Source organism: Protopterus annectens, chromosome 8.part0 (assembly GCF_019279795.1).
Source record: "Protopterus annectens isolate FY-2018-M chromosome 8.part0, PAN1.0, whole genome shotgun sequence".
Classification (NCBI taxonomy): Eukaryota; Metazoa; Chordata; order Ceratodontiformes; family Protopteridae; genus Protopterus; species Protopterus annectens.
In genome coordinates, this window is record NC_056741.1 from 316,373,143 (window position 1) to 316,400,853 (window position 27,711).

General features: G+C 42.4%; 1 protein-coding gene across 1 annotated transcript in view; it reads left to right on the forward strand.

Moving 5' to 3' along the window:
* Nucleotides 1–27,711, forward strand: part of SMG5 (SMG5 nonsense mediated mRNA decay factor) — a 2,571,376-nt gene that overhangs the window by 1,113,914 nt on the left and 1,429,751 nt on the right. The window contains exon 11 of the mRNA XM_044079814.1: nucleotides 5,445–5,582. Coding sequence (XP_043935749.1) covers nucleotides 5,445–5,582 — 138 coding nt within the window. The remainder of the gene's footprint in view (nucleotides 1–5,444; nucleotides 5,583–27,711) is intronic.

A 27,711-nucleotide genomic window follows, 5' to 3' on the forward strand; every position in this document is an offset into this window, starting at 1 on the left:
TCCATGGTGATTAGTTTATGGTCAGATCTGACCGACCAGGGAGAGATTGACTATTGGTGTAGAGCAACGGTCGCCCATGTTAGTAATAACCAGGTCAAGGATGTTGCTTCCTCTAGGGGGATCAGAATGAGTTGGTCCAAAGCATTGGAATTAATTCCATGAAGCATTGGGGCAGTGTATTGGTGCTTGAGTAGTTTTTCCAGTTGATGGAGGGGTAGTTAGTCTCCTAGCATGAGAGTGTTGGGTTGGACCTTGGTAGATTCCAGGGTGCTTAGGAACATGGAGTGAGACTCTAGGGACATGGTTGGGGACCTATAGCAGGCTATGACCTGGATCACAGTCTTACCTAATGTTAGTTGTACCTGAAGTATCTCAGATGCATTATGCTGGGCTACTAGTCTAGAGGTGTGCATATCCTTTATGAATATGGAGACACCACCGCCTTTGGAGCTTCGGTCCATGATTCGGGACCAAAAGGTATGGAATGAGTTATATCCTGGTAGCAAAGGGGTACTTTCTGCTGCTTTAAACCAGGTGTCTGTTACAGCACAAATGTCTATGTTCTCCATTTTGAGGAGTCCTTTGAGCAAGTGCATCTTGAGATTTAGACTTCTAACGTTGAGCAGCATGACCCTCAGATTGCATTTGTTTATAGCTGTTCCCGTGCTAATTTGTTCTTTGGAATACCGCCTAAAAAGGCACTATAGGGGTGGCAAGTGTCTTAGCCAGTACCTGGAAACCGGGGGTGACAGATGCAGGCCATCTCTGGCAAAGAATCGAGGTCTGTCAGTCATGTCATCCCAAGCAGACAGATACTGAATCCCCTTAGAATGACACCAAAAACTTAGCCAACTCTTGAAATCAGTCATTTTTTAATTGTACTGCGATATCATTCTGTGTGACAGCAGGATACTGTTCAGGGCTAGTGTCATACCTTCCTGGGCCACATAATCCGAGAGCTCCACCATGTGTCTTTTCATGTAGTCCAGGGAGGTGCATCTCTGGTCATTCACACCCACATAGACTGACAAGAGTCATACTTGTACTTGTTGTGGAGTGACCTGAGTGCGTGTGTTGTGTCGGATTCTGGCACCTGATAGCTGACTGTTACATTCTCCTTAATCAAGCTAATGAGTGGGACATCTGTGCCTCACTATTGAGTCACCTATGGTTAGTGTATTGGGCAAGGTGTTTAGCTTTAGGGGCTTAGGTTGAGGGGCACACTGTGGAGGGAAGCTGTGTCTCCTGTGGTTTGTGCTGTGTTGTGGTGGTTGAGTGTGTTTCTGTCTCAGAGGTCTCTGCTGTTTCGGTAAATTTCTGTTGAGTGACTCTGTGAAGGTGGGTGTGGTGTTTGTGTTTTTGTGTGAGAGCTGTGATAATGGGTGTTCTAGAGGGCTACGTGTTCCATGTGGTGTGGTACAGGTGTTGACCTTCTCCTCTTGACCAGCTAGTCCGGTCTTTGCTGGAGAGTGCATAGCTTCCAATTTGGTGATACAAGTGCATCTCTCAGAAGTCTGAGTGTTGGGAGGTAAGAGGAGAGGGTTGTCTGTGTACATGAGGCAGTTGCTACAAAGCCTGAGAATGCCCAAGTGCACCATGTTAATAGGAGAAAGCACAGGGAACTGCCCTTTAATCATGTCTGGAGGGGTGGTCATAACTACTAAGTACTGGAGCTATTTCCGTGAAGAACAACTAGTGCTGATGGCCCTTAGGGGTCCTATAATAATTGCTACAAAAACCTGTTGAAGTGCAAAGCGATTAGGCTATTTGAAGTGCAAGAGAGAAAGAACTGGCAAGATCTAAGGGAAAAACTGAAGAGCAGACTTTCTGACACCAGTAATAGTTTACCTCAGCTTGGCGCCACTGAGCAGCACTTAAACAAGCGCAAACCTGTGCTTTTAAACCAGAAAGTTGAAAGGGATGGAAAAACTGCCCAAACGTTAAATAAACTACAATGTCTGGGCCAGAAACCACTCCTCTTGTGGTGGATAGGCTACCTACTGCTTACCACTCCCACTGATAAGTTAGAATGTGTCCCTCCAACACAGAAAGGCTTGGTGTGGGGGGGGGCTCAGAAGCTTACAAACAGTCCTGGATACAGCAAATCTGTATCTGGACTAGACTAGTTACAGGAAAGGTGGGAAACTAGCTTAGAACTTTTATTTATTTTTTTTTACAGAAAAACAGCTAAAACAGCAGTAAAAACAATTTAAATGCAGTGCAAGTTAGCACACTTGGTGTGTAGCAATATTAAAACAAATACAGGTTAAATGCAATTAAAATTAGAAAAAAATGAGTAAAAACGTGCAGAAAGCAGTAAATTAAGAAAAAATCAAAACGGAGACACTTAGAGTAACAGAAAGCAATGCCAGCAAATGTATAAATAATTCAGTCAAGCAAAAATTAAGACAGTGCAGAACTTTCAGCAGTTAAAAAGTGCCAAAAAATATACTTATCAGCTCTATATTTCCAGATTGTTTGAGAAGCACATGCAGTCAAAACACAAGGACATTCTAGCAATGGTAGACTCTAGCAGTGTGTGTGTGTGTTTTTTTTTTTTTTTATAAAGTGGAAAAGGAGAAAGGAGGAACAGAATATAATTCAAGGTAAGAAACTAAGTGGGTTGGCCTTCTCAAATGTTGTCTCTGTATTAGGTAGAATGAGCTAATGACATTAGACTGGGAGGAGTGTCCCAGATCAAATTTACAGTAGGGGCGGGCAACTGCAAAGCCACCAAGTGTTAACAGTAAGACACCAACAGTGAGGGAGGGTGGGAAACCATACTATAGCCACTAGCTACTCCCAAACAGAAAATACAACTCTCAGTACGAAAAAAGCAGTTTACAGATAAGTAATTAAATAAAAATGCAATTACAGTAGTGAAACAGCAATGAAAAATAGTTTAAAACAGTATAAAAACAACAGTACACAAATGCAGTTGAAACAGTAAAAAAAGCTTTATAACAGTGCAAAATGTAGTAGATTAGCTGTATAGCACAATTATAAGCATTAAGAAGTGCAATTCAATGAAATAGATGTAAGAAAAGACTTATTCTGCTGTTGGAGTTTTAGGGAATTTTGGCTGTGACAGTGATGAATCACCACTCCACACCCTGTAAAAACAAGCACAGCCCCCTGCAGACACAGGGTTTAAATACCAGAAAAGATGGAAGAATCTAGAAGCTCAAATTACTACCTAGTCCTGCTAGACCCTGCTCTTTCAACCAATCACTTGTGCTAGAGAAGGTCAGGCAAACCTGTTACTTTCACTAACAGAGAAGACAAGACACTATCAGCAGAAGATGGCTGCCAGAAACACAGGAAACTCAGCAAACAAAACAACCAGGACTGGATAACAGCAGGCCTCTATCCAGACTATGCTACCTGACTAGAACACAGGAACCTCACAAAAATGCTCAGAAATGCACAGTTAGAGCACTCACAAAGTACAACTCTCAGTATGAAAAAGCAGTTTACGTTTAAGTATTTCAATAAAAAAATGCAATTACAGTAATGAAACACTATCTAGCAATGAAAAATACAGTTAAAACAGTACATAAATGCAGTGAAACAGTAAAAAAAAGCTTTATAACTGTATAAAATGTAGTAGATTAGCTGTGTAGCACAATTATAAGTGCTAAGAAATGCAATTCAATGAAATAAATGTAAAAAAAAACGTATTCTGCTCTTGGAGTCTTAGGGAATTTCTGCTTTGTCATTGATGAATCGCCTATTTTCGTATACAGTTCTTGAACAGACCCACTTTTCCAGTTCTGGAAAATATGGAATACAGTACCTAATGTAGCCTTGCTGAATTTTGTTTCCCCTTGAAACAACCACAAAAAAGGGGGAGGGGTATGCTTACATATGCACATTGTTGCCACTGCTCATTTCAGTGATAAGTGGTATGAACCAAGACATTGAAAAGCTGTAGCTTAAAGACAAAATTGCTAATCGTCCTGTGAATCTGTTACACATGCAGTACCAGCTATCTACAGCTTGACTATAATTCCCCTTGAGAAACGATAGCTCCCAATCAGATGCGCCGTGTTTCAGAAAATGTGTATAGAAACAGAAAGATGACAATCCTAGAGAAAGGTTTTAAGATGCACGTTCCCAGCCACAAGTTCTATAGCTTCAGTGTTGCTGAATAACCATTATTTTACCCCCAAAAGTCCAGCACCACACTGACTAATTGGTAGCATTACTTGCTGCTGAAGATGTGATTCCCAACCTCTTGTGATGCCTTTGCCAGAAAACCAGATAAGGCTTCACACCTGGGACATTCCTGTAGGATTCCTTTGAGGCTGAAGAAGTAATCTTTAAGGAAGAACCGCTGATTCTCCAAGACAAATAAACACAACCAAAGTGCTTGCCTGATCTTAGAATTTGCTTCTTTTGGTGTAAGAAAAGTTGTTTGGACATTTGTTGGAAAGACTGAGTTGCCCAGTGTAAGTCCAGTAAGTTTTCCAGCCCTGCTGTCTTTACAGTCTCATTATTGGCTGAAACATGAAATGTCTCCTCAGTCTGTGACTTTTTTTTTAAACAGTGGTCTGATTAAGGTGACAGAATTATTAATAGAGAATCTTAATGGGTATATAATATATCTGTGATAAAGATTGGAGGCAGGGGTTGGACAGTACCTGCAGCTAAGGAGCTTGAAAGCTGTATTGGGGAGGCAGTTTTCCTTTGTAAGGAGCTACATTTGTGTTCCTGGAGCCTTGCCAGGGAAATGAAACGACATTCTGTGTTTGCAGCAGCTTTGGACTGAGGTAATGGTATCAGTAGCCCATATTCTTTTTTGGCATTAATACCCATTTGACCACAGCTTCATATGCTTTGAACGGGAAGAGATTGGAGAACTTGTAAATGACACTGAGTTGCTTTAGAACATGCTATGCAATGTGTGAGCTGCTTTTTAAATTTGGGTATATTGCGATGTGTTATCCTTCTACACCACAGGGCAACTATCATGAAGGCATTCTTGGGTGATACTTGAGGGGAAAGAACTGGTACTCATGATATTAAAAAAGCCCCTAAATGATGTACAGTGGTATGTTGGTCAGAGCTGGTGTTTTCTTGCAATGTAGCTGTTGAGAGAACCCCCCCCCCCAAGTGCAGCAAGAGTAATGAATGCTATAGTGATAAGGCCTTCTTCAGAATGGAGTGTTTCTCGAAGACACTTAAATGTAGAAAATTCTCATATGCTTTTAGTTCTGCCGATTTCTTTCTTAAATTTTGGATGCAGCAGCCAACACTTTGTACTAGGACAGTAACTTCGGTTTGCTGAAAAGTGTGGTGCATAGTACATGGTTAAAGATATGTGTATGTTTTTGTTCCACATAGTGCACTGTTTCTGAGATGATTTATCTTTTTTTTCCCATTTTATGCTCAGATATACAGACACTGCCTCTAACATGATTCTGCTTTTTGTTTATTTTCAGGTACAAAGCAATACAGTACAGCCATTGCATTTACCTTGGCACTCTTTTCTCATCTGGTGAACCATGTGAATATCCGACTTCAGGCAGTTTTGGAGGAAGGAGAGAATCCTGTCCCTTCATTTCGGAAGGATAACCAGGGTAAGAGAGTATAATATGGTCACAGCTGTGTGAGGGTCTCAGGATGGAGTCAACAGGATGTAGCCAGATGTTCTTCGTATTTCACTGTTGCAGTCATTACATTTGGGTTATCTGCTTGCAGGTAGCCCTCAGTCGGCCTGATTAACAACGTCTTGGGTCCTGTGTCGGTTGCTGTCCCTTCTTCCATGACGTCAGGGGTATAAAACATGCAGCCGACGCCATTACATCAGTCTTTCTTGCCGTGTGTTGCCCAAAGCAGAAGCAGTTCTCAAGTGCCGGTCGGCCGACTCCTGAAATTTTTGTTTTCGTGTTTCAGAACCAAAGTCTTCAACTAAAGCTAAGTACCCCATTGGGGAAATTTTTTCTTGCGCCTTACCGATGTCAGTAAAAGTTAATAATTGCATTACTTGTGGAAAGCAAATACCTCAAAGATTTTCATTCATACTGTATTCCTTGCCTAGGCCCTGACCACGACATACCTTGCTGTCAGTTTTGTGCTTTATTTAATCAGCGCACTACCCGTTGTCTGTATATTTTCGCCTCTAAATATTTCAGTTCTCTGTTTAATTATCGAGAAATGTCATCGGTTAGCCATCCGACTACCGGGATTCCGAAAAAATGCAAAGATAAAACCAAAACAGGCCACCGAGGTCCAAAACTGCCGACGACGCTTCTCCTAAGCCAGTCTCCAGTTCGCCGGTACTCAGTGAGGTGCTTTTGCAGCCCCTGATACCCGCTACTTCTGATTCGCAGGCCTCTACTAAGACCCATTCGGAGTCCGGTATGTATTGAGATGCTTCAACTATGGACCCCGCGGATGTCTCTAACTTGGATGTGTCTGGAGCTGCTGTGCAGGCACCAGCTTCTGACGGTGAATTCAGGCCTATGGACTTGCATATTAAACCGATGCCTCCTTCTTTACTTAGGCCTAAATCTCGATCCATGTCTAAAAAAAACAACACCCAGGCTACATACTCAGGCCTCTAGGCCTAAAAAACAAATAAGAATGGCTGAAGATTTAATAACTCTAATCAGGGGTAGCCAACCCCCCCTTCTAAGAGGCCTAGGACTGAAGTTGATTATGAATCTTCTGATCAGGATTCTGTTTTTTCTGACTGTTCTGATTGTCTGGATTTGCCCTTACCTACTTATGAGGATTCTGATGCAGAGGACTCTATTCCCTCTGCTTCCCCTCTTGAGGATTTTTCTTTGGGGAAAGCTTGCATACTCTAAGGGAGCATTTCCACTGGGAAAGCCAGGATTTTTCCGATTCAAAAAAGAGGCTTAGGGATTTCCTTCTCCTACCTCAACATAGTCCTTTAGCTATTCCTCCTGTACTAGACATTGTTGATGATGCTTTCTCGGAATCTAGTTTGTCCCCTGATTCCCTGCCTCCTACTCCCAGAAAACCTGACAGATACTACAGGGTCCTTGAGTCCCACAAGTTCCTTTTCAAAAGTCCTATTGCAGATCTAGAGACTATTTCACAGGGGCCCAAGGACATTAAGGTTTCTACTGCTAAAAATCCTACCCCTTCTGGTAGAGACTCCAGGGCGCTGGATAGATGGGGTAAGAAGGTTTGCACTTCTGCAACCTTGACCATTAGGACCTTAAACTGCCAGTTTCATATGTTAAAATATCAGCAACATGTTATTGGACTGCTTAAACAGAAAATGATGTTGATTCCTGACTGTGTGGAAAATAAAGAATTACAGGATTTAATGCATTCTGCCGAACAAGTTGGAAAACATACTTTGCAATGTGGTTTTGATTTTTTAGACTCCTCTTGCAAGGCTGCTGTTACTGGGTCTTTGCTCAGAAGGCATGCTTGGCTTAAGGAGCAATCTTTGCCTGATCATGTTAAAGCTAAATTGTTGGATGCCCCTTTAAATCAGGACCGCCTGTTTGGCAACAAGGCTGTGGAAGTTCTTAAAAAGATGGAAGATAAAGATAAATCCACGCAAACTGTTAAAGATTTTTTACAAGTTCAGCCTCCTAGATTTAGTAGGCACTAGCCCTCTAAGAATTGGTCCTTTCCAGCCCCTTTCAGGTCTTCTCAAGCAAAACCCGGACGCATCAAAAACCCTAGGTTTCAGTCCCAGGGGACTCGCAGAACTAAGCAGTGGGGGGCCTCCACTTCCAAGTCTGGGAATAATAAGTCCCCCCATGGTAAACTGTCTCAGACTTCCTTTTAAAAATTCCAAGCCCTTATCAACTGACTGCCCCTTTGGGGGAAAAGATTGTTCTTCATGCAAAGAATTGGGAACTCATTATCCAGGACAAATGGGTTTTAAATATAGTGTCCCAGGGATACACATTTCACTTCCACACGTTGCCAACACCAAGTGGGTGGCCGGACCTACCCCCGAATCAGTGGGCAGAGGCCCAAAAACAAGTACTTTCTCTCTTAAGCATGGGGGCTATTCAACTGGTACCAGAAGAGGAAAAGGGACAAGGTTTCTACTCTAGACTTTTCCTGGTACCCAGAAAAGACAGTTGATGACATCCTATCCTGGACCTGTCTACTTTGAACACCTTTTTGGAGATTCCAAAATTCAAGATGCTGACTCTTCACCAATTACTTCCTATGCTAGGCAAAGATGCCTGGTTGGCAACACCAGATTTAAAAGAATTATACCTGCACATCCCAATCAGGGAATCTTGCAGAAGATACCTACCCTTCAAAGCAGGTTACACGCACTGCCATTTGGCTTATCTACTTCGCCCAGGGTATTCACAAAGTGCCTAGCTCCAGTTATTGCATTTTGCAGGCAAAGACATATTCAAATATACCCACACCTGGACGATTGTCTAATTCAGGCAGAAAGCCAGGACATACTTTTGAATCATCTGGCCTTTTTAAAAAAGGTTTTAACTTGTCTGGGGTACACCATAAACCAAAAGAAATCACACCTGGTACCCTGTCAACAAATTATATTCCTGGGAGCAAGCTTGAATACAACTTCCCAGATGGCTTACCTCACACCAGAAAAGCAAATTAATTTGACAATCTAATTCAAACAAGTGGCCACAAAAACTCTGCTATCTGCAAGACAAATACTGCAAGCCTTGGGGTTCATGGCCTCCTGCATTCTTCTAATTCCATATGCAAGACTGCATTTGAGGAAACTACAGTGGTATCTAAAAAGCTTATGGTGTCAACATTCTCAAGACCTAGAAACAATGAATCCTATCATACCTTGCCTACGGCTAGAGTTCCTTTGGTGGGCAGAGGCCTGCCACCAAAGCAAGGGACTACCTTTCACACCACTGCCTGCTGCCCAAACCCTAACAACAGATGCATCAGACTATGCATGGGGGGCTCACCTGGCAGGGAAGTGCATTCAGGGCAAATGGAACCCAAGTCAAATGCACCTGCATATCAATCAAAAAGAAATGTTAGCTGTACAGAATGCTCTGACAGCCTTCAAGGACCACATTCTTCCAGGACAACTAATGGTAAAGACTGACAACACCACTGTTATGTGGTACATAAACAAGCAGGGGGTACACATTCTTACCCCCTCTGCAGACTAGCCATGGCATTGTGGAACACAGCCTTGAGCTACCAAGTGCACCTACAAGCTCAATTCCTGCCAGGAAAATTAAATACACTAGCAGACGGACTAAGCAGAAACCTCATGGACCCACACTAGTGGAAACTGGAACAAAGGATTTTCAACATGTTGACAAGCAAATGGGGGAGCTCAGATATAGACCTGTTTGCCTCCCCCAGAACTACCAACTGGACAAATTTTGCACAAGGACTCCCCACAAACAAGCCTGGAAAGTAGATGCTCTGTCCTTCAGCTGGAAAAACCTATCAGTCTATGCCTTCCCCCCCTCTACCTCTGCTCTCCAAAGTACTACTAAAAATCAAACAGGACAAACCAAGGATGATTTTGATTGCTCCAGACTGGCCGCACCAACACTGGTACCCCCTACTGCGCAGTGTGTCACGGTTATCTCCATGGCACCTGCCTCAGACTCCTTTCCTGCTGTCTCAGCAGGAGAACCAGATTCTGCACCCTCTGATTCCAACACTGAACCTTGCAGCCTGGCTAATTACTTACTCTCCTTTACCATCCCTCAGCAAACCTGTGATGGATATCATTTTAGAGACAAGGAGGCCTAGTACTAGAAAATCTTATGCTGAAAAATGGAAAAGATTCTGTGCCTGGAACCAATCTCATGGGATTGAGCACAGCAGCGCCCAATTTACCTCAGATTTTACAATACTTAACTGAGATGCTTCACAAGGGCCTGTCTTTTTCCTCCATTAAAATCCACGCCTCAACCATTTCAGCTCATTATAACACAGAACCTCCCCTCTTTTCTCATCCACTGCTCAAGCAGTTCCTCAGAGGGGCCAAAAATTTGAGACCACCCAGGAGAGCTCCAACCCCAGCCCTGGGACCTTAACTTTGTCTTGGAGAAACTCATTCTACCTCCTTTCGAGCCAGCTGCTACTGCAGACTTAAAATTTCTTTCTTGGAAAACAGCTTTCCTTTTAGAATCACTTCGGCTAGAAGGGTATCTGAATTACAGGCCTTCTTTCATGCGGACAGGGTGTCTCTCAGAACCAATCCATCCTTCATGCCCAAGGTGGTATCCAGTGTGGCTCTTAATCAGTCCATTCATTTGCCAGCCATCTTTCCCAATCCACAGAATAAAGGGGAATGGATACTGCATTCCTTAGATGTGCACAGACAACTTAGATTCTACTTGGACAGGACTAAACCTCAAAGGAAATCTGAACAACTGCTGGTGGCATTTGCTGCAGGGGCAGAGGGGAAGGCTGTTTCAAAGCAAACCATTTCAAAATGGATAAGCCATTGCATTCATTTCTGCTATAAGCACCATGGAAAACCTATCCCCCAGGGGATCAGATCTCAATCCACCAGATCCGCATCTACCTCTACAGCCTTTCTCTGAGGCATCCCTACCAAGGGCATCGTAGAAGCTGCTACCTGGAGTTCTGTACATACTTTCACCAAGCATTATCATTTGCCAATTTTCTCTAAATCTAGAGCTGGCTTTACCACTGCAGTCTTGCAGGGCCTTATAGCTGGCTCTAATGCTATCTAAATTCCTCCTCACAACCATAGCTTTGGTAATCTACCCAAATGTAATGACTGCAACAGTGAAACATGAAGAACATAGTACAGTTGTGTACAGTTACCGTAAATGTAGATGTTCGAGTGTATTCACTGTTGCAGTACTGGTTGCCCTCCCTCCAGCCCCCTAACTTCTTTCGGCTATACCTCTCCTTTCCTTTACTATGCTTAAAAGCCTTTTTGGTGTATTTGCTTTTTTGTTGGAGGTATATCTTTGTACTTTTATGTTTAATTGCTTCCCATTGGGGGGCACCTGACATGTGGGGCAAGGAAAACTGATGTAATGGCGTCAGCTGCATGTTTTATACCCCCTGACGTCATGGAAGAAGGGACCGCAACCAACGCAGGACCCAAGACTGTGTTAATCAGGCCGACTGAGGGCTACCTGCAAGCAGATAACCCAAATGTAATGACTGCAACAGTGAATACACTCTAACATCTATGTTTATGGTAAGTGTACACAACTGTACTTTTTACCATTTTTGGCAAAACTACAGGAACTGGAGAAACTGGTGGAACTCTTGAAGGGAATAATAGAGCAAGGGAAATAAGTTCTTTTTTAGTTAATTTTCTTTGTGTTGTTTTGAGACAGCTTTACATGTTACTCGTGTCTCAGATCCAAACCAAGTGCATTTACAGTTTAGAGAGGTGCAGCTTTGTTGGCCAAGATTGCTTTACTACACAGGCAAGATAGTAGTGTTTGGCTGCCAGGCTTATTCATACCTTTCTTTCATATTTGTACTACTGTTGGATAGTGCTGTTTTCTGCCTTGATGATCACCAGACTAATTTCACCAGTATTTGGCACTGCCCTGACAACTTACTGATCTGTTTATTTTTAACCGGAGTTGTCTGCTTGAGGCTTTCTTGCTGCTACTGTTGCTTCTGTTAAATATCCTACAGGCTTCATATTCTTTATTGAGCCATTAGTTGAAATTTTGGGCAGTTTTCTTTTGCAGTCTCCTATTTCTTTCTCTTGAGCAGTCTTGGGGGACTTCTTGTGGTAATTGTTTTTTCTGCTCTATAATCTTTTGACTCCCATCTCTTGTTGTCTAGCATCTTTCCTGCTTCATCTAGCACTGTAGTTTCCTTCTTCAACCAGATGTTCTTTTTGTTTCACTGTTGCAGTCATTACATTTTGGTTATCTGCTTGCAGTAGCCCTCAGTCGGCCTGAGTAACAAAGTCTTTGGTCCTGTCAGTTGCTGTCCCTTCTTCCATGACGTCAGGTCGTTAAGGGTATAAAACATGCAGCCGACACCATTACATCAGTCTTTCTTGCTGTGCGGTGCCTGAAGCTGAAGCAGTTCGCAAGTGCTGGTCGGCCGACTCCTGAAATTTTCGTTTTTGAGTTTCAGAACCGAAGTCTTCAACTAAAGGTAAGTACCCCATTGCGGAAACTTTTTCTTGCTCCTTACCGATGTCAGTAAAAGTTAATAATTGCATTACTTGTGGAAAACAAATACCTCATAAAGATTTTCATTCGTACTGTATTCCTTGCCTAAGCCCTGACCATGATGTGTCTTGCTGTCGGTTTTGTGCTTTATTTAATCAGCGCACTATCCATCGTCTGTATATTTTTGCCTCTAAATATTTCGGTTCTCTGTTTAATTATCCAGAAATGTCGTCGGTTAGCCATCCGACTACCGGGATTTTGAAAAAACGCAAAGCTAAAGCCAGAGGCAGGCCGCCGAGGTCCAAAACTGCTGATGACGCTTCTGCTAAGCCAGTCGTCAGTTCGCTGATACTCAGTGAGGTGCTTTCTCAGCCCCTAATACTCGCTACTTCTGATTCGCAGGCCTCTACTGAGACCCATTCGGAGTCCAGTATGCCGAGAGATGCTTCAGCTATGGAACCCATGGATGTCTCTACCTTGGATGGGTCCAGAGCCGCTGTGCAGGCATCGGCTTCTGCAGGTGTATTCAGGCCTACGGACTTGCATATTAAACCGATGCCTCCTTCTTCATTTAGGCCTAAATCTCGAATCATGCCTAAAAAACAGACGCCTAGGCCGCATGCTCAGGCCTCTATGCCTAAAAAACAAATGATAAGAATGGCTGAAGATCAGTGGAAGCCAACCTCCCCCTTCTAAGAGACCTAGGACTGAAGTTGTTTATGAATCTTCTGACCAGGATTCTGATTTTTCTGATTCTTCTGATGATCTGGATTTGCCCTTCTCTACTTATGAGGATTCTGATGCAGAGGACTCTATTCCCTCTGCATCCCCTTCAGAGGATTTTTCTTTTGGTGAAACCTTACATACTCTAAGGGAGCATTTCCACTGGGAAAGCCAGGATTTTTCTGATTCAGAAAAGAGGCTTAGAGATTTCTTACTCCTGCCTCAGCATAAGCCTTTTAGCTATTACTCCTGTACTAGACATTGTTGATCCTTCTTCGGAATCTAGTTTGGCCCCTGATTCTTTGCCTCCTGCTCCCAGAACACCTGACAGATATTAGAGGGTTCCTGATTCACACAAGTTCCTTTTTAAAAATCCTATTGAGGATCCAAAGACTATTTCACAGGTACCCAAGTGCATTAAGGCCTCTACTGCTAAAAATCCTACCCCTTCTGATAGAGACTCCAGGGCGCTGGATAGATGGCTAAGAAGGTTTACAATTCTGTAACCTTGGCCTTTAGGGCTTTAAACTGCCAGTTTCATTTGTTAAAGTATCAGCAACATGTTATTGGATTGCTTAAACAGAAAATAATGTTGATTCCTGACTGTGCGTAAAATAAAGAATTACAGGATTTAATGCATTCTGCTGAACAGGTTGGCAAACATACTTTGCAATGTGGATTTGATTCATTAGAGGCCTCTTGCAGGGCTGCTGTTACTGGGTCTGTGTCCCAGTGACTGACACTGTTTTTCTAGTCTCTCATTTCCCCTGCGGGCTCACTCCGCTCTCCTACCCCCATTTCCCACCCCCAGTACTCCTACACTTGTACTTCGCAAATCACAAATCACACCCTCCCCACTATCCTACCTATCCTCTATTCCAACCAATCTGGACAACCTAGCCACATCCCTCCTCAATTACCTATCTCCTTATCCCAACTTTATCTAGCACCTGTACGCTAAGTACTTTTCCCTTCTCCTTTTACCATATAATTCTCTATCTAGACTCTATCCTGCATTCTTCTTCTACTTTTCCCTTATCCCTGCTCAACCTCTTTTACAGTTGTACATGAAACCTTGTACTTGCACAGGTAATCCTTGCAATATGCCTACAACAAATAAAACCATCCAAACTAAGCTACTACTTATAGCCATACTTACACCACTCATCACTTCTGCTGATCTCCTCACCTCCTTTGAAAAGGTGAAAAACTTCCACTTCAACTACTCTCCAAAACAAACAGCTATTCATATTTCTACTGTTACACACTTTGAATCAAATACCACATCCACTCCCTGCTACCTACTATCCAAATACCATCGCCTCACACATATCAAATTCTATACCTCCAATGTAAGGAAACAAAAATACCTAACTAGCTACATTTATAACCCAGATTATAGACCAAAAGCTCCAACCCTTAATGATGGTGACATCCATCCAAACCCAGACCCAACCAATGTTACCACACTAACATGTTACAGCAACACTCTCTCCACCCTACCTACCTTGACCAGTCTCACCAACTCCCTAGTAATAGGGCATCTTAATATCTGCAGTATCAACAACAAAGTTGCCCATCTCCATGCCCTTCTTGACATTCATTCCTTCGATGTCTTCTGTCTTACAGAAACTTGGTTAAAACCAAGCACTAAAGATATTGAAATAATTCCCCCAGGTTATAATATATTGAGACTTGACCGAACTAAACGAAAGGGTGGAGGAGTAGCCCTTCTGTTTAAAACTGGATTACAGATCTCCTCACTACCTTTTATCCCCCCCCCCCCAAAGATAGTAAAGCTGAAGTCCTTATTTCTAGGCATAAACTCAATACTAGCAAATCCCTAAACATCATCTGCATTTACCTACCTCCTGGTAATAATAATAGCACCATAATCGAGGATAGTCTTAGTTGGGTATCTGCTAATTTCCCACAAGAAACAATCATACTAGGTGACTTCAATACTGATTGGAAGTGCGTCAATACTGACAACCCTTCCTCACATATTAATCTTCATGGATTCAATCAATTACCACCACTAATAGGATTAACAAACCAAACAAAAAAGAGAGTATCTTAGATTGGATACTTAACAGACAGCAACAAACTTATAAAGTAGGAACTTTGCCAGATGATGTAAGTGTTCATACTTTAACTTACATTATAAGACAAAAGAATGACATCCCCAACTCCCCCATGTACAGGATCTCACGGTCCAATAAACACTTTAACCCTGTACTTTTCCAAAATGAACTTAATGCCCTTGACTGGAACCCTCTAAAATCTCTCCCACTCAAAGAAGCTGTTAAATATTTCCACTCTAAATTTTTAACAATCCTGGACGTACATGCACCCAAACGGTCTATTAGAGTGAAGTCCAAAATAGCCCCCTGGCTGTCAGAAGACACCAGGCAAAATATATTGCTGAGGAACAAATCGTGGGCTAAATGGAGATCCTCCAGAACTACCCATGAGCAACAAACTTTTAGGCAGTTGCAAAATATCACAAAAAAAGCCATACTCTCTGACAAAAAGAACTACTATTGCAAATTACAGCAAACTCACCTTAATAATCCACAAAGGTTTTGGTCAGGCATAAATAGACTCCTACACCCTGGAAACTCTAGCACACCATCTCCACAAGGTGCTGATAACTCCCCCCAGGATACTGCCAACGCCTTCAATTCCTTCTTTACAGATACCATACAGTCTGTAGCCCGTCAACTGTCCACAGACAACTCTAGTCTCCCTATATTCTTACTTGATACTCTACCAACCTTCCAACTACAACCTATCCCTACTACTTGCATCCAAAAAATCATCCAAAAGCTTAAGCCATGTGTACCCCCTCTGGTGACCAGTTACCCTCAGAATACCTGCAAAAGGCTGTTAAATACATTGCCTACCCTATATCTATCCTTGTAAACAGAACCATAAATGAAGGAATCATCCCAGACATCTGGAAAATCTCCCATATAATCCCATTACATAAAGGTGGTAACTCCACTGATTATTCCAATTACAGGCCCATAGCTCTCTTATCACCCCCTAGCAAAGGTTATGGAAAAATGTATTCACCATCAGCTAATAAATCACTTAACCAAACACAACATCTTAGCTAGCTGCCAACATGGCTTTAGACCTTTTCATAGTACCACCATAGCTCTCCTTTCATTCACAAACTCCATTAACTGTAACTCTAATAACAGCCTCTCTTCAGCACTCTTCATTGACCTATCCAAAGCTTTTGACATGGTCAACCACCCCCTACTCATAAAGACCCTAGAATCCCTCTCTCTAGACACCAAGGCGGTCTACTGGTTCAAGTCCTACCTTAATAGGCAACAAGCAGTTCCCTGGGAAAATAAGCTATCTTCCCACCTGCCCGTCTCCCTTGGTGTCCCCCAGGGCTCCATTCTAGGACGTCTTCTTTTCTCTTTGTTCATCAATGACCTCCATGTAGCAATCCCTCAAGCCACCTGCATACAATATGCCAACTCCACATCTGAACTACATTCCCTAACCCAGAAAGCATTCAGCACAGTAGAGACTTGGTTCTTGCAACGGCGCCTCCTTTTGAATGCTAATAAGACCAAGCTCTTGCTCTTTACACCTAGCAGTAAATCCTCCCCTATAAACTTCACAATTAAATCAAATAATGGTACCCTTATATCCGCAGACTCTACCACCAAACTGTTAGGTATCACAATTAAGAATAACCTCACATTTGATAAGCATATTAACAACACCATTCAAACAGTAAATAGCAAAATGGGCTCGTTATATAGAATAAAACCCTTCTTAACACCAAAATCCAGAACTACAATTGCCCACTCCCATTTAATCTCAACTCTCCTTTATGCTTCACCCATATACACTAACCTGAAAAAAAGTAATCTTGCCAAACTAAATATAGCCAGATTTGCCACAGGGAACCCATTTAGAACTCACCATTGTCAGAACCTACAGCAACTAGACTGGCTAGAACTAATAAACATTTTGAGACTTTCCCAACTCATCATTGTTCATAAGATATTTTATCAACCAAATAACATCCCTATACTTTCCAACCTTATCACCCCCTATAGGAATCTCAATTCCTTACGATCCTCTAACAAACTTCTTGCTAGCACAAGCAAGCCTAATAACTTAGCAGGGGACTCCTTGTTCTCCAATACTGCAGGAAAAAATTGGAACCTTATGCCACCTGATCTAACTTTACAACCCTCCCTGCAGCTCTTTAAACAGAAGCTCAAGAAACATCTTAAAACTCATTGGTTATGTCCTTGTTGTAACTCTGACTAATCCTTTGCTTTCTCTACTGCCATCCCTGTACTGCCTCCTCTTACCATTTAATACTATCTCTGGACTGCTGCCTCTTACCAACCATTACTAATTTACCCCCCTGGATAGTAGTTAATATCTCAACTGAAATTAAGTGACCTGTGCTATGAATGTAATCCTTGGAATGTACTGTATATTCTGCAGATGATATACTGTTCGGTGATTTATTCCTATCCTATATACACATAGGACTTTAATGTATTTTTTCTCTCATTAATACTCATTTATTTTAACATCCTTTCTTTGTGTAAATTGTACATGATATATTTAAGTGTTTTATCTCAGTGTTACCATTAGAGCTTTTCTCCCCGGGCCTTCACTGAAAATGGAAATATATCCAGCTGGACTAGCCCGGTTAACAAATGTAAATTAAAATAAATAAATAAAATTTCTTACAAGCTCGGCCTCCTAGATTTAGTAGGCACTGGCCCTCTAAGAATTGGTCCTTTCCAGCCCCTTCCAGGTCTTCTCAAGCCAAAACCAGACACAGCAGAAACCCCAGGTTTCAGTCCCAGGGGAGACGCAAGACTAAGCAGTGGGGGGGGGGTTTCCGCACCCAAATCAGGGAGTAGTAAGTTTCCCCCTATGGAAAACTGTCTCAATGACTTGCTTTTAAAACTTCCAAGCTCTTCCCAACTGAATGCTCTTTTAGGCGGAAAGATTGGTCTGCAGGCCAAAAACTGGAAACTCATTACCCAGGACAAATGGGTTTTAAATATAGTGTCCCACGGTTACAGATTTCACTTCCACACCTTACCAACACCAAGCGGGTGGACAGATCTAGCCCCAAATCAGTGGGCAGAGGCCCAAAATCAAGTACTCTATCTCTTAAGCATGGGGGTTATTCATTTGGTACCAGAAGAGGAAAAGGGACAAGGTTTCTACTCTAGACTTTTTCTGGTACCCAGAAAAGGCAATACATGGCGTCCTATCCTGGACCTTTCTACTCTAAATGCCTTTCTGGTGATTCCAAAATTCAAGATGCTGACTCATCACCAGCTGCTTCCTATGCTAGGCAAAGATGCATGGATGGCAACACTAGACTTAAAAGAAGCATACCTGCACATCCCTGTCAGGGAGTCTTGCAGAAGATACCTACACTTCAAAGCAGGCTACATGCTCTATCAGTTCTCTGCACTGCCCTTTGGCTTATCTACTGCTCCCAGGGTATTCACAAAGTGCCTAGCTCCAGTCATTGCATTCTGCAGGCAAAGAAATATGCAAATATATCCATACCTGGACAATTGCCTAATTTAGGCAGAAAGCCAGGACATACTTTTGAATCATCTGGCTTTTGTTCAGAGGGTACTGACTTGTCTGGGGTACACCATAAACGAAAAAAAATCACACTTGGTACCCTGTCAACAAATTATATTCCTGGGAGCAAGCTTGAGTACAGCTTCCCAGATTGCTTTCCTCATGCCAGAGAAACGGACTCATTTGACAACCTACTTCAAACAAGTGGCCACAAAAACCCAGTTATCTGCAAGGCAAATACTGCAAGCCTTGGGGTTCATGGCCTGCTGCATTCTTCTAATTCCATATGCAAGGCTGCATATGAGGAAACTGCAGTGGTATCATAAAAAAGCCTATGGTGTCAGCATTCACAGGATCTAGAAGCTATGATTCCTATCATACCTTGCCTACGCCTAGAGTTCCTTTGGAGGGCAGAGGCCTGCCAGCAAAACAAGGGACTAACATTCACACTACCCCCTGCTGCCCAAACCTTAACAACAGACGCATCAGACTATGCATGGGGGGATCACCTGGCAGGGAAGTGCATTCAGGGCGAATGGAACCCAAGACAAATGCACCTACACATAAATCAAAAGGAAATGTTAACTGTACAGAATGCTCTGACAGCCTTCAAGGACCACATTCTTCCAGGACAACTAATGGTAAAGACGGACAACGCCACGGTCATGTGGTACATAAACAAGGGGGTAAACACTCTTACCCCTTTTGCAGACTAGCCATGGCATTGTGGAACACAGCCTTGAGCTACCAAGTGAATCTACAAGCTCAATTCCTGCCAGGAAAACTAAATACACTGGCAGATGGACTAAGCAGAAACCTCATGGACCCACACGAGTGGAAACTGGAACCAAGGATTTTCAACATGTTGACAAGCAAATGGGGGATCACAGATACAGACCTGTTTGCCTATCCCCAGAACCATCAACTGGACAAATTTTGCACATGGATTCCCCACAAACTTGCTTGGAAAGTGGATGCTCTATCCTTCAGCTGGAAAAACCTATCAGTTTATGCCTTTCCTCCTGCCTCTGCTCTCCAAGGTACTACTAAAGATCAAACAGGACAAGCCAAGGATGATTTTAATTGCACCAGACTGGCCGCACCAACATTAGTTCCCCCTCCTGCGCAGTGTGTCACGCTTGGCCCCATGGCACTTGCCTCAGTCTCCTTCCCTGTTGTCTCAGGAGGAGAACCAGATTTTGCACCCTCAGCTGCAAACTCTGAACCTAGCAGCCTGGCTAATTACTTAATCTCTCCTTTACCACCCCTCAGTAAATCAGTGATGGATATCATTTTAGAGGCTAGGAGGCCATATGCTGCAAAATGGAAAAGATTTTGTACCTGGAACCAATCTCAAGGGATGAGCGCAGCAGTGTCCAATTTACCTCAGATTCTACAATATTTGACTGAGATGCTTCATAAGGGCTTGTCCTTTTCCTCCATCAAAATTCATGCCTCAGCCATTTCAGCTCATTATAGCACAGAGCCTCCACTCTTCTCTCACCCACTGCTCAAGCAGTTCCTCAGAGGGGCCAAAAACTTAAGGCCACTGAGGAGAGCTCCAACTCCAGCCAATGACCTTAACTTTGTCTTGGAGAAACTCACTCTTCCTCCTTTCGTGCCAGCTGCTACTACAGATTTAAAATTCCTTTCCTGGAAAACAGCTTTCCTTTTAGCAATCACTTCTGCAAGAAGGGTATCTGAGTTGCAGGCCCTTATGGCAGTATAGCCTTTCATCATCTTTCATGCAGACAGGGTGTCCCTCAGTACCAATCCCTCCTTCATGCCCAAGGTGGCATCCAGTGTGGCTCTTAATCAGTCCATTCATTTGCCTACCTTCTTTCCTAACCCACAGAACAAAGAGGAACGGATACTACACTCCTTAGATGTACACAGGCAACTTAGATTCTACTTGGACAGGACTAAACCTTAAAGGAAATCTGAACAACTGCTGGTGGCATTTGCTGCAGGGGCAGAGGGGAAGGCTATTTAAAAGCAAATCATTTCTAAATGGATAGGTCATTGCATTCATTTTTGCTATAAGCACCATAGAAAACCTATCCCACAGGGGATTAGACCCCATTCAACCAGGGCTGCATCTCCTTCTACAGCCTTTCTCAGAGGTGTCCCTACCAGAGACATCCTAGAAGCTGCTTCCTGGAGTTATGTACATACTGTCACCAAGCATTATCATTTGCCATTTTTCTCTAAATCCAGAGCTGGTTTGCCACTGCAGTCTTGCAGGGCCTTATAGCTGGTCCTAATTCTATTTAAATTCCTCTTCCCAACCTTAGCTTTGGGAATCTAGCCAAATGTAATGACTGCAACAGTGAAACACGAAGAACATAGTACAGTTGTGTACACTTACCATAAATGTAGATGTTCGAGTGTATTCACTGTTGCAGTCCTGGTTACCCTCCCTCCAGCCCCCTTTCTTCTTTTGGCTATACCTCTGCTCTCATTTACTATGCTCAAAAAGCTTTTTGGTGTATTTGCTTTTTTGTAGGAGGTATATCCTTGTATTATCAAGTTAATTGCTTCCCATTAGGGGGGCACCTGACATTTGGGGCAAGAAAAACTGATGTAATGGCTTCTGCTGCATGTTTTATACCCCTGATGACCTGACGTCATGGAAGAAGGGACAGCAACTGACGCAGGACCCAAAACTTTTGTTAATCAGGCCGACTGAGGGTCTACTGCAACAGTGAATACACTCGAACATCTACATTTATGGTAAGTGTACACAACTGTACTTTCTTCATCTAGGTCTTTATATATGTTAACTTTAAGGCATCTTCCGGCACACCAGTTCTTTTGTGCTGCAGCGTTAGCTTCCGAGTCTGCTGCCAGCACTTTTAATTGGATGGGACATTTACTTTTTGTCTTGTGTTTGCTTCATCTTTATTATAACTCCATTTTTTGCCATTGCATTTACTCATCTTCAGAAGTGCTGTTTGGTTGTCTTAGTTGTTTTTCTGACCCCCTTCTGATTTGCCCTGGATGTTTTGTTGGTCTGAGTTTTGACCATGTCTAATCCTGATGCTGCGGTTTGTTTGCTTGGGAATTTTCTTCCTTAATTTTAAAATTCCGGTTGTGTATTGTAATTTGCTGCTGTTTGTTTTATCTTGGTCTGGCTATGTGTAAACATCATACTTTTGTCTTGGTACGACACATTCAGATGGTAGTGACTGCATATCTTTGATTTTATAAACAGTTTGCTTCTGTCTAAATCAAAACAGTGTAAGAAACTTCTCTGTGTGGAAGATTTTCAGTCCATGTATTTCTAGGTAATCACTGTATATTAATCAGATCAGACAATAGTAGCAGAAGTAGCGAACTTAAACTCGTCTTAAGTCAAAACAAAACAAAAAATAGTAATAGAAAATATATAATTGTACAGCATTACTAAGTATTCGAAAGTAATCTAAGCAAGGCAGGAAGTCTGTTTCCAGTCGAAAATCGACTGGAAACAGACTGCCTGCCTTGCTTGGATTACTTTTGAATACTTAGTAATGCTGTACAATTATATATTTGTTATTATTATTTTTTGTTTTGTTTTGACTTAAGACGAGTTTAAGTTCGCTACTTCTACTACTATTGTCTGATCTGATTAATATACAGTGATTAACTAGAAGTATATGGACTGAAAATCTTCCACACAGAGAAGTTTCTTGCACTGTTTTGTTTTTGGACCCACTACACTTTAGTGGGTTGTTTTTTGAGACTTTGAGGATACCACAGAGATTACTTGTCTTCTGTCTAAATCACTTGCACAAAGGTGTCTTCTGTTTGAGGGAGGCTTTTATTTTTTTTTAAATGCTAGCAGCTTTTCGTACCAAAGGTGACCCAAAGCTTTTTGTTACAGTGATTCCTTTGTAGTTTTTTTTTTCTTGGCTGTTTTCTGCTTACTTTCTGCTTGTTTAAGAGGAAAACGTATAATAGATACCACCATGGAATAAAAGCTGCTGTAGAGAAAATGCTACTGTAGAATACAGGCATTGACCTGTATATTTGACAGCTTATAGAAAATGTATGGTAGTAGTCATTATTGAGTTGTTATTTATGAATCCTTCTGAAATTATGTAATTTATCTGTGAGCCTAGATTTTCTAGAAAATTTGCTTTACTTAGATTTTTCTCAGTTTCCCTCTAAAGGCTGGTCTGTTTAGATGATTATTGTGTAAGATTGTTGCCATGGTGTCCAAAGCTATTTTCTTTAGGTAGTGTTTTTGTGATTAGTTTACACATTTTTCCTTGGCTATTTTTGAGTCATTAGTCATTGTTTTACTGTTATTATGTGTGCTTAAGTCATTTTCTTTTATGTTTTGTACATGCATACATGCAGACTTAATAAGCATAACATTCTGTGCTCAGATTTGAATTTAGTTTACAAAGTTAATTTTTCCTTTTTGTTTCCTCTCCCTCATCATTCCTTAATCTATTCCTTAGGTTCAAAGGTGTGTACTAGGTTAATGACCACAAGGGCCTTTTTAAGCCTAGCCATGCATCCCAAATCTCTGACAAGTTCTTGTATCCTTGATAAGTGTAAATAGAGGTAAGGGAGATGAACCATTTACAGGCTGCCTGTGTCAGAAGCATAGGATCTAAACTAGGGATGAATGGTCCTGTTCCCCGTCCAACTGTCCCAAGTTGCATTTTAATTTGGTTAAGGAGGAACTCTGTGTCAAATGGATGTGGAGCCTGTTCAAGAGAAGGGGTAGTCTTTGGGATACATACCTGTCTCTCTAACAGGTCCTATTTATATCACTAGCAAGGTGCAAGTCTTTAAAACAGATAAATCTGGTGCTTTTTGTTTTGCTGATATGCAGGAGATCCATTAGAGTGGGGTCTGAGAATGCCTTGTATACCAGCCATAGATGTGTCCTCAACAGCCTGTGGGAGACGAGACAGAATACAGGGATAGGGCCTTGTGGTGGTCTGTATAGTTATTTACGCCCTGTATTCTTTTAGTGAGTAATCTGTAGACAGTCCACTTGCTGGATATGTCTGATTAGAGGCATTGTAATCAATGATAGGTCTGATGGAATACCAAATACAGTTGAACAATGACCTACTTGGACCTAGATGTCTTACCTTTGTTTATTAGTTGCACAACATAGGATGATTTCCTCACTACTGTGGACGTGATGGTCAAAGGCTAGATTACGGTCATGTGTGTCCCCAAGTCCTTGACCACTATCTCTATTTTTAGGGGTGTGTTGTCAATATGATAGCTACCAGGGGTGGATGACTTCCCAAAGGATACTATTATGCATTTTCTGGCATTTAGTTTGTCCATGGTTTTGATACAAGTTTTGTATGTGTCGGTAGGGGATTCTAGGATTGCTCCTAATTTGCAATCATCTGGAAATCTAGTCAACCAGAGGCCGTTGACATTGGCCTTTACTTCAGAGAAGTAAATGCCAAAAAGGAGTGGTACCCGGACCAATCCCTGAGGGTAACTTTCTGGGTCTCGTCTGTGAGCCATCTGACTTTCCACTGGGTGACATATGGGTTTATACCTAAACTCTTGAGTTTGTCAACAATTCCCTAGTGGGGTATTGAGTCAAATGCATTGGCCAGGTCAAGGTAGGCACTGTGAACCTTTTTTCCCTCATCTATTGCTTTTGTGACCTGAAAAAAAAATCTACCAGGTTGTGTAGGCATAACTTGCCCTTGATGAAGCTAGATTGGGTTAGATCCAGTGTCGAGAGGTTTCCTATGTCATTATTGATCATTTCCATGATAATTCTTTTCTATGGCTTTGTATATGAGACTAGTGAGACTTGGAGATCTGTAGATGTCCCACCTTTGTACAGAGGGATGACTTGCTGTTTTCCATTTATGAGACACAAAGCCTGTTTGTAGGCTACAATTAAATACTTCCAGAGGGCCTGGTAGGTCATGTTTCATGCTATTTAGGAGACATCCTGAGATATTGACTGGGCCTATTGATGCAGTTTTCTTGGCCTTAGAGAGAGTATTGAGGACCTGTTCTCTAGTGATAGCAGGGGGAGTTATTTGATTATATTTCCTTTGAGGAGGTTAAGAGGGAGAGAAAGGTAAAGTTACAGCTGAATTTGTTGGCCTGCAGGTTTGCTATATCTCCTGACTTAGTATAGGTGGCTGCATTAACAATGAGCTCGTCATACAATTGTGTATTGCCTTTGAGGTTGCTGACAGTTAAAGAATGGCTTGTGGTTGTCCTTGGCCTGTGAAGCCAAATTTACCTCAAATTTGGCTTTGATAGACTTTATTTGTCGTCTAAGTTGTTTAGTTTGATGAGTATGCTTTTATCCTCCTGATTTTTGCCCTGATTTTCTTCTTTCTGTTATACAACCTATGAATGTTGTGATTCCACCTTGGTGGCTTGTTTTTTGAATTAGTTCTGTACTTCTTCCTGGTGGGTACAGCTGCCTTTCTGCAGCTATTAACATGCTTGTATATGGCTTCTATGCACAGTTCTGCGTAGGCAGCAGTGCTCACATGGTTTATGGGGGCATGAAATTTTGCCAGGTTTTCACTTAACAGGAAGTAGTTCCTGAACATTCCAGGGTTAGCTGGGGTTCTCATAGGTTCATAGGTTCATAGGTTTATACTAGGCTATCTGCCCTAAGGCATTTATAAGCCTATTATATGAAAAAATACTGTGCCCATTAGTTTGTTGCCTCTGTCCAGCAGTGACCATCTCCCATCCACAGGTCTAGATTTCTCTTGAACAGAGTCAGTTGGACATGGCCTTGTAGTTTCTTCAATCTGGCAGCATATGACAGATTTTGGAGTCCCTTTATCCTTTTGAGACTTTTTGGGGTCTCCCCAATTGCTGCAAGCTGCAATGTCGGGTGAGATACATCATCATTGGTCTGATAAGTGAAGAGTACAGGGGAACAATGACCTCACTAGATCTGGATGTGAATCCCTTCATGATCAGGTGGGCAATGTAGAAGGTCTTTGATAACCTCTTCTGTGCTTAGTGGATTGTTTATTTTTACTTCAAAGGAGACCATTTTGTGGTCTGACCTTACTAGAGCAGACATTACACTCTGTGCAGCACTGACCCATATTAGTGAGGCCCGTATGCAGTGTGTTTGCACCCCTGGTTGGTGTATTGACAGTCTGGTCCAGGAAGTTTGTGTTTACAAAACCCAGGAATCTCTGTGCCTGCGTGTTTGGTGCTGTATATGATTCAAAGTTGATAGTGGTGTAAACTCGCTCATGAATCTGGTATTTGTTTGGATGATGAGAGTTTACAGTAAGTGTAATACATATTATGGGTTTCCTGGGTCATAGAAAGGACCTATATCTTGCAAGGAAATGGTATGGATTTTGCCTGTGGAAATTTGAACATGGAGAAGCTCAAGTGTCTTGTCCTGTTTGACCAGCCTTGAGGTGTATTTATTTTTTTATTTAAATTGAGACACCTCCACCTTTAGTCCCTGTCGGTGTTATAGCTAGTCTAAATATGTGGGAGGCATTATAGCTTTGCACTATTGCTGTATTCTTTGCAACTTTAAACCATGTCTCAGTGGCTGCACAGATGTCAACATTGCCTGGGATGGGGAGAGCTTGTAAAGAGTGGAGTTTCTTGTTTAGACTCCTGGCATTGAGCAGTAACACCTTTTGATTTTCTTGATTTGGATTTGCTATGTTGGAAATACTTTGGCATTGCCTAAAAAGGCAATGTAGAAAAGGACAATGTTTTTGCTAATATTTGAAAGCCTGTAGGGGAGAGGTGTTGACCGTCCCTGGCAAAGCAGCATGGTCTGTTGACCATCTCCTTCCCTGCTACTAAGTATTTCACTTCCTTAGAATGACACCAGAAACTAAGCCAATTATTAAAGTGCATTATTTTCTGTTTGTATTGTGGCATCATCCTTGGAGAAAGTAAAATGCTGCTCAGTGCTTGGTGCATACCATCCTGAGAGACACATTCTGAAAGAGGGTTGTTTATTTCCTTTTATTTCATCAAACAAGCTTTATTTTCTACTTTTGAACTTGTTTCCTTTTCTATTTTTTTTACTGCTGCTCATTTCACATATTTATACTCTGTTATTGAAGTAAACTGCTTATTGTTTACAAGGCTATGCTTGCTGGGGAGCCCTGTTTGTGCATTGTAACCCTCTTGACACTTGTTGCTCCCATTGTTTTCCACTTTATTACATAATGTTAAGTTGTCATTCTCGCCTTCATTCTTGCTGGATGGGTTCGGAGCCGATCCTCGGCTCCGACTCGGCCTATACTATAGCTCGAGAGCTATTTTTACCAGCTCGAGGCAGCCCTATGTCCCACAATACCATGCGCTAACTCCCCAGATCTCATTTGCCGCTTCGCTGCTAGGTAGTCTGTTTTACCGGCTCTGGTCAGTAAGTGCTTTTTTCATATATATATATATATATATTCAGTATCAGTAGTTTTTACCAGTTACTTACCCTTCTTTAGGTCCCTTCTAACTGCCTTACCTTTCGGTAGCCCTTGTTCCCCTTCTTTAGTTAGTTTTTTTATCTTGGGCCTACGGGCTTTTCCTTAGTTTTCTCCCACCCCTCTCAGTGTGTGTGTGGGTTTTTAGTCAGTTCCCTTTAACTTAAATAAGTGTGTGGGTGTGGACTGACTGTGTTCCCTTCCTTTTTGTCAGGATGTCAAAGGACCCTAAGGTTTCGGGATTCAAGAAGTGTGACTCGTGCTGTCAGAAAATGTCTCTGACAGACGGTTACACTTCTTGTGTCTATTCCTTGGGGCCTTTACACCTGCAGGACTCTTGTTCCGTTTGTCACGGATTTAGTTCAAGAGTCCTGCAGGAAAGGCGTAACAAGCTCATCCTAAAGGGCTTGTTAAAGCCTGATGACTCCCCGTCCAAGTCTGGCTCGGGGAAGTCGTCAAAAACCACCAAACCCTCGGCTCCAGCTTTTGAGCCGAGGGCTGGCGTTATCGAGACGGCTCTGACCTCAGTTCCGTCTGGCTCCGAGGCAAGCGAAGTGGTTTCCACTCCGAAACCATCATCGGAGCCGACACAAGCGCGCAAGCGCTCTAGGTCCCCTTCGCTAGAGTCCGTCAGATTGGCTCCGAGGTCCCCTCTCCTGTCGGAGCGGAGTCATAGGACTCATTCATCGAGGTCATCCAGGCTGTCCGACCATGACATCGAGAGGGTGGTCAGACTCATAAAATCTCAGGCGCTGGCCCAAATGCTCCAGAGCCCATCTCACCAGACTGTGGCTCCTTCGATACAGTTATCCATTCCTCCTCCGACTCATCTCTCGAGTTCGGAGCCGGAGTTTGTTGGAACTGTGACCTTGCCCACG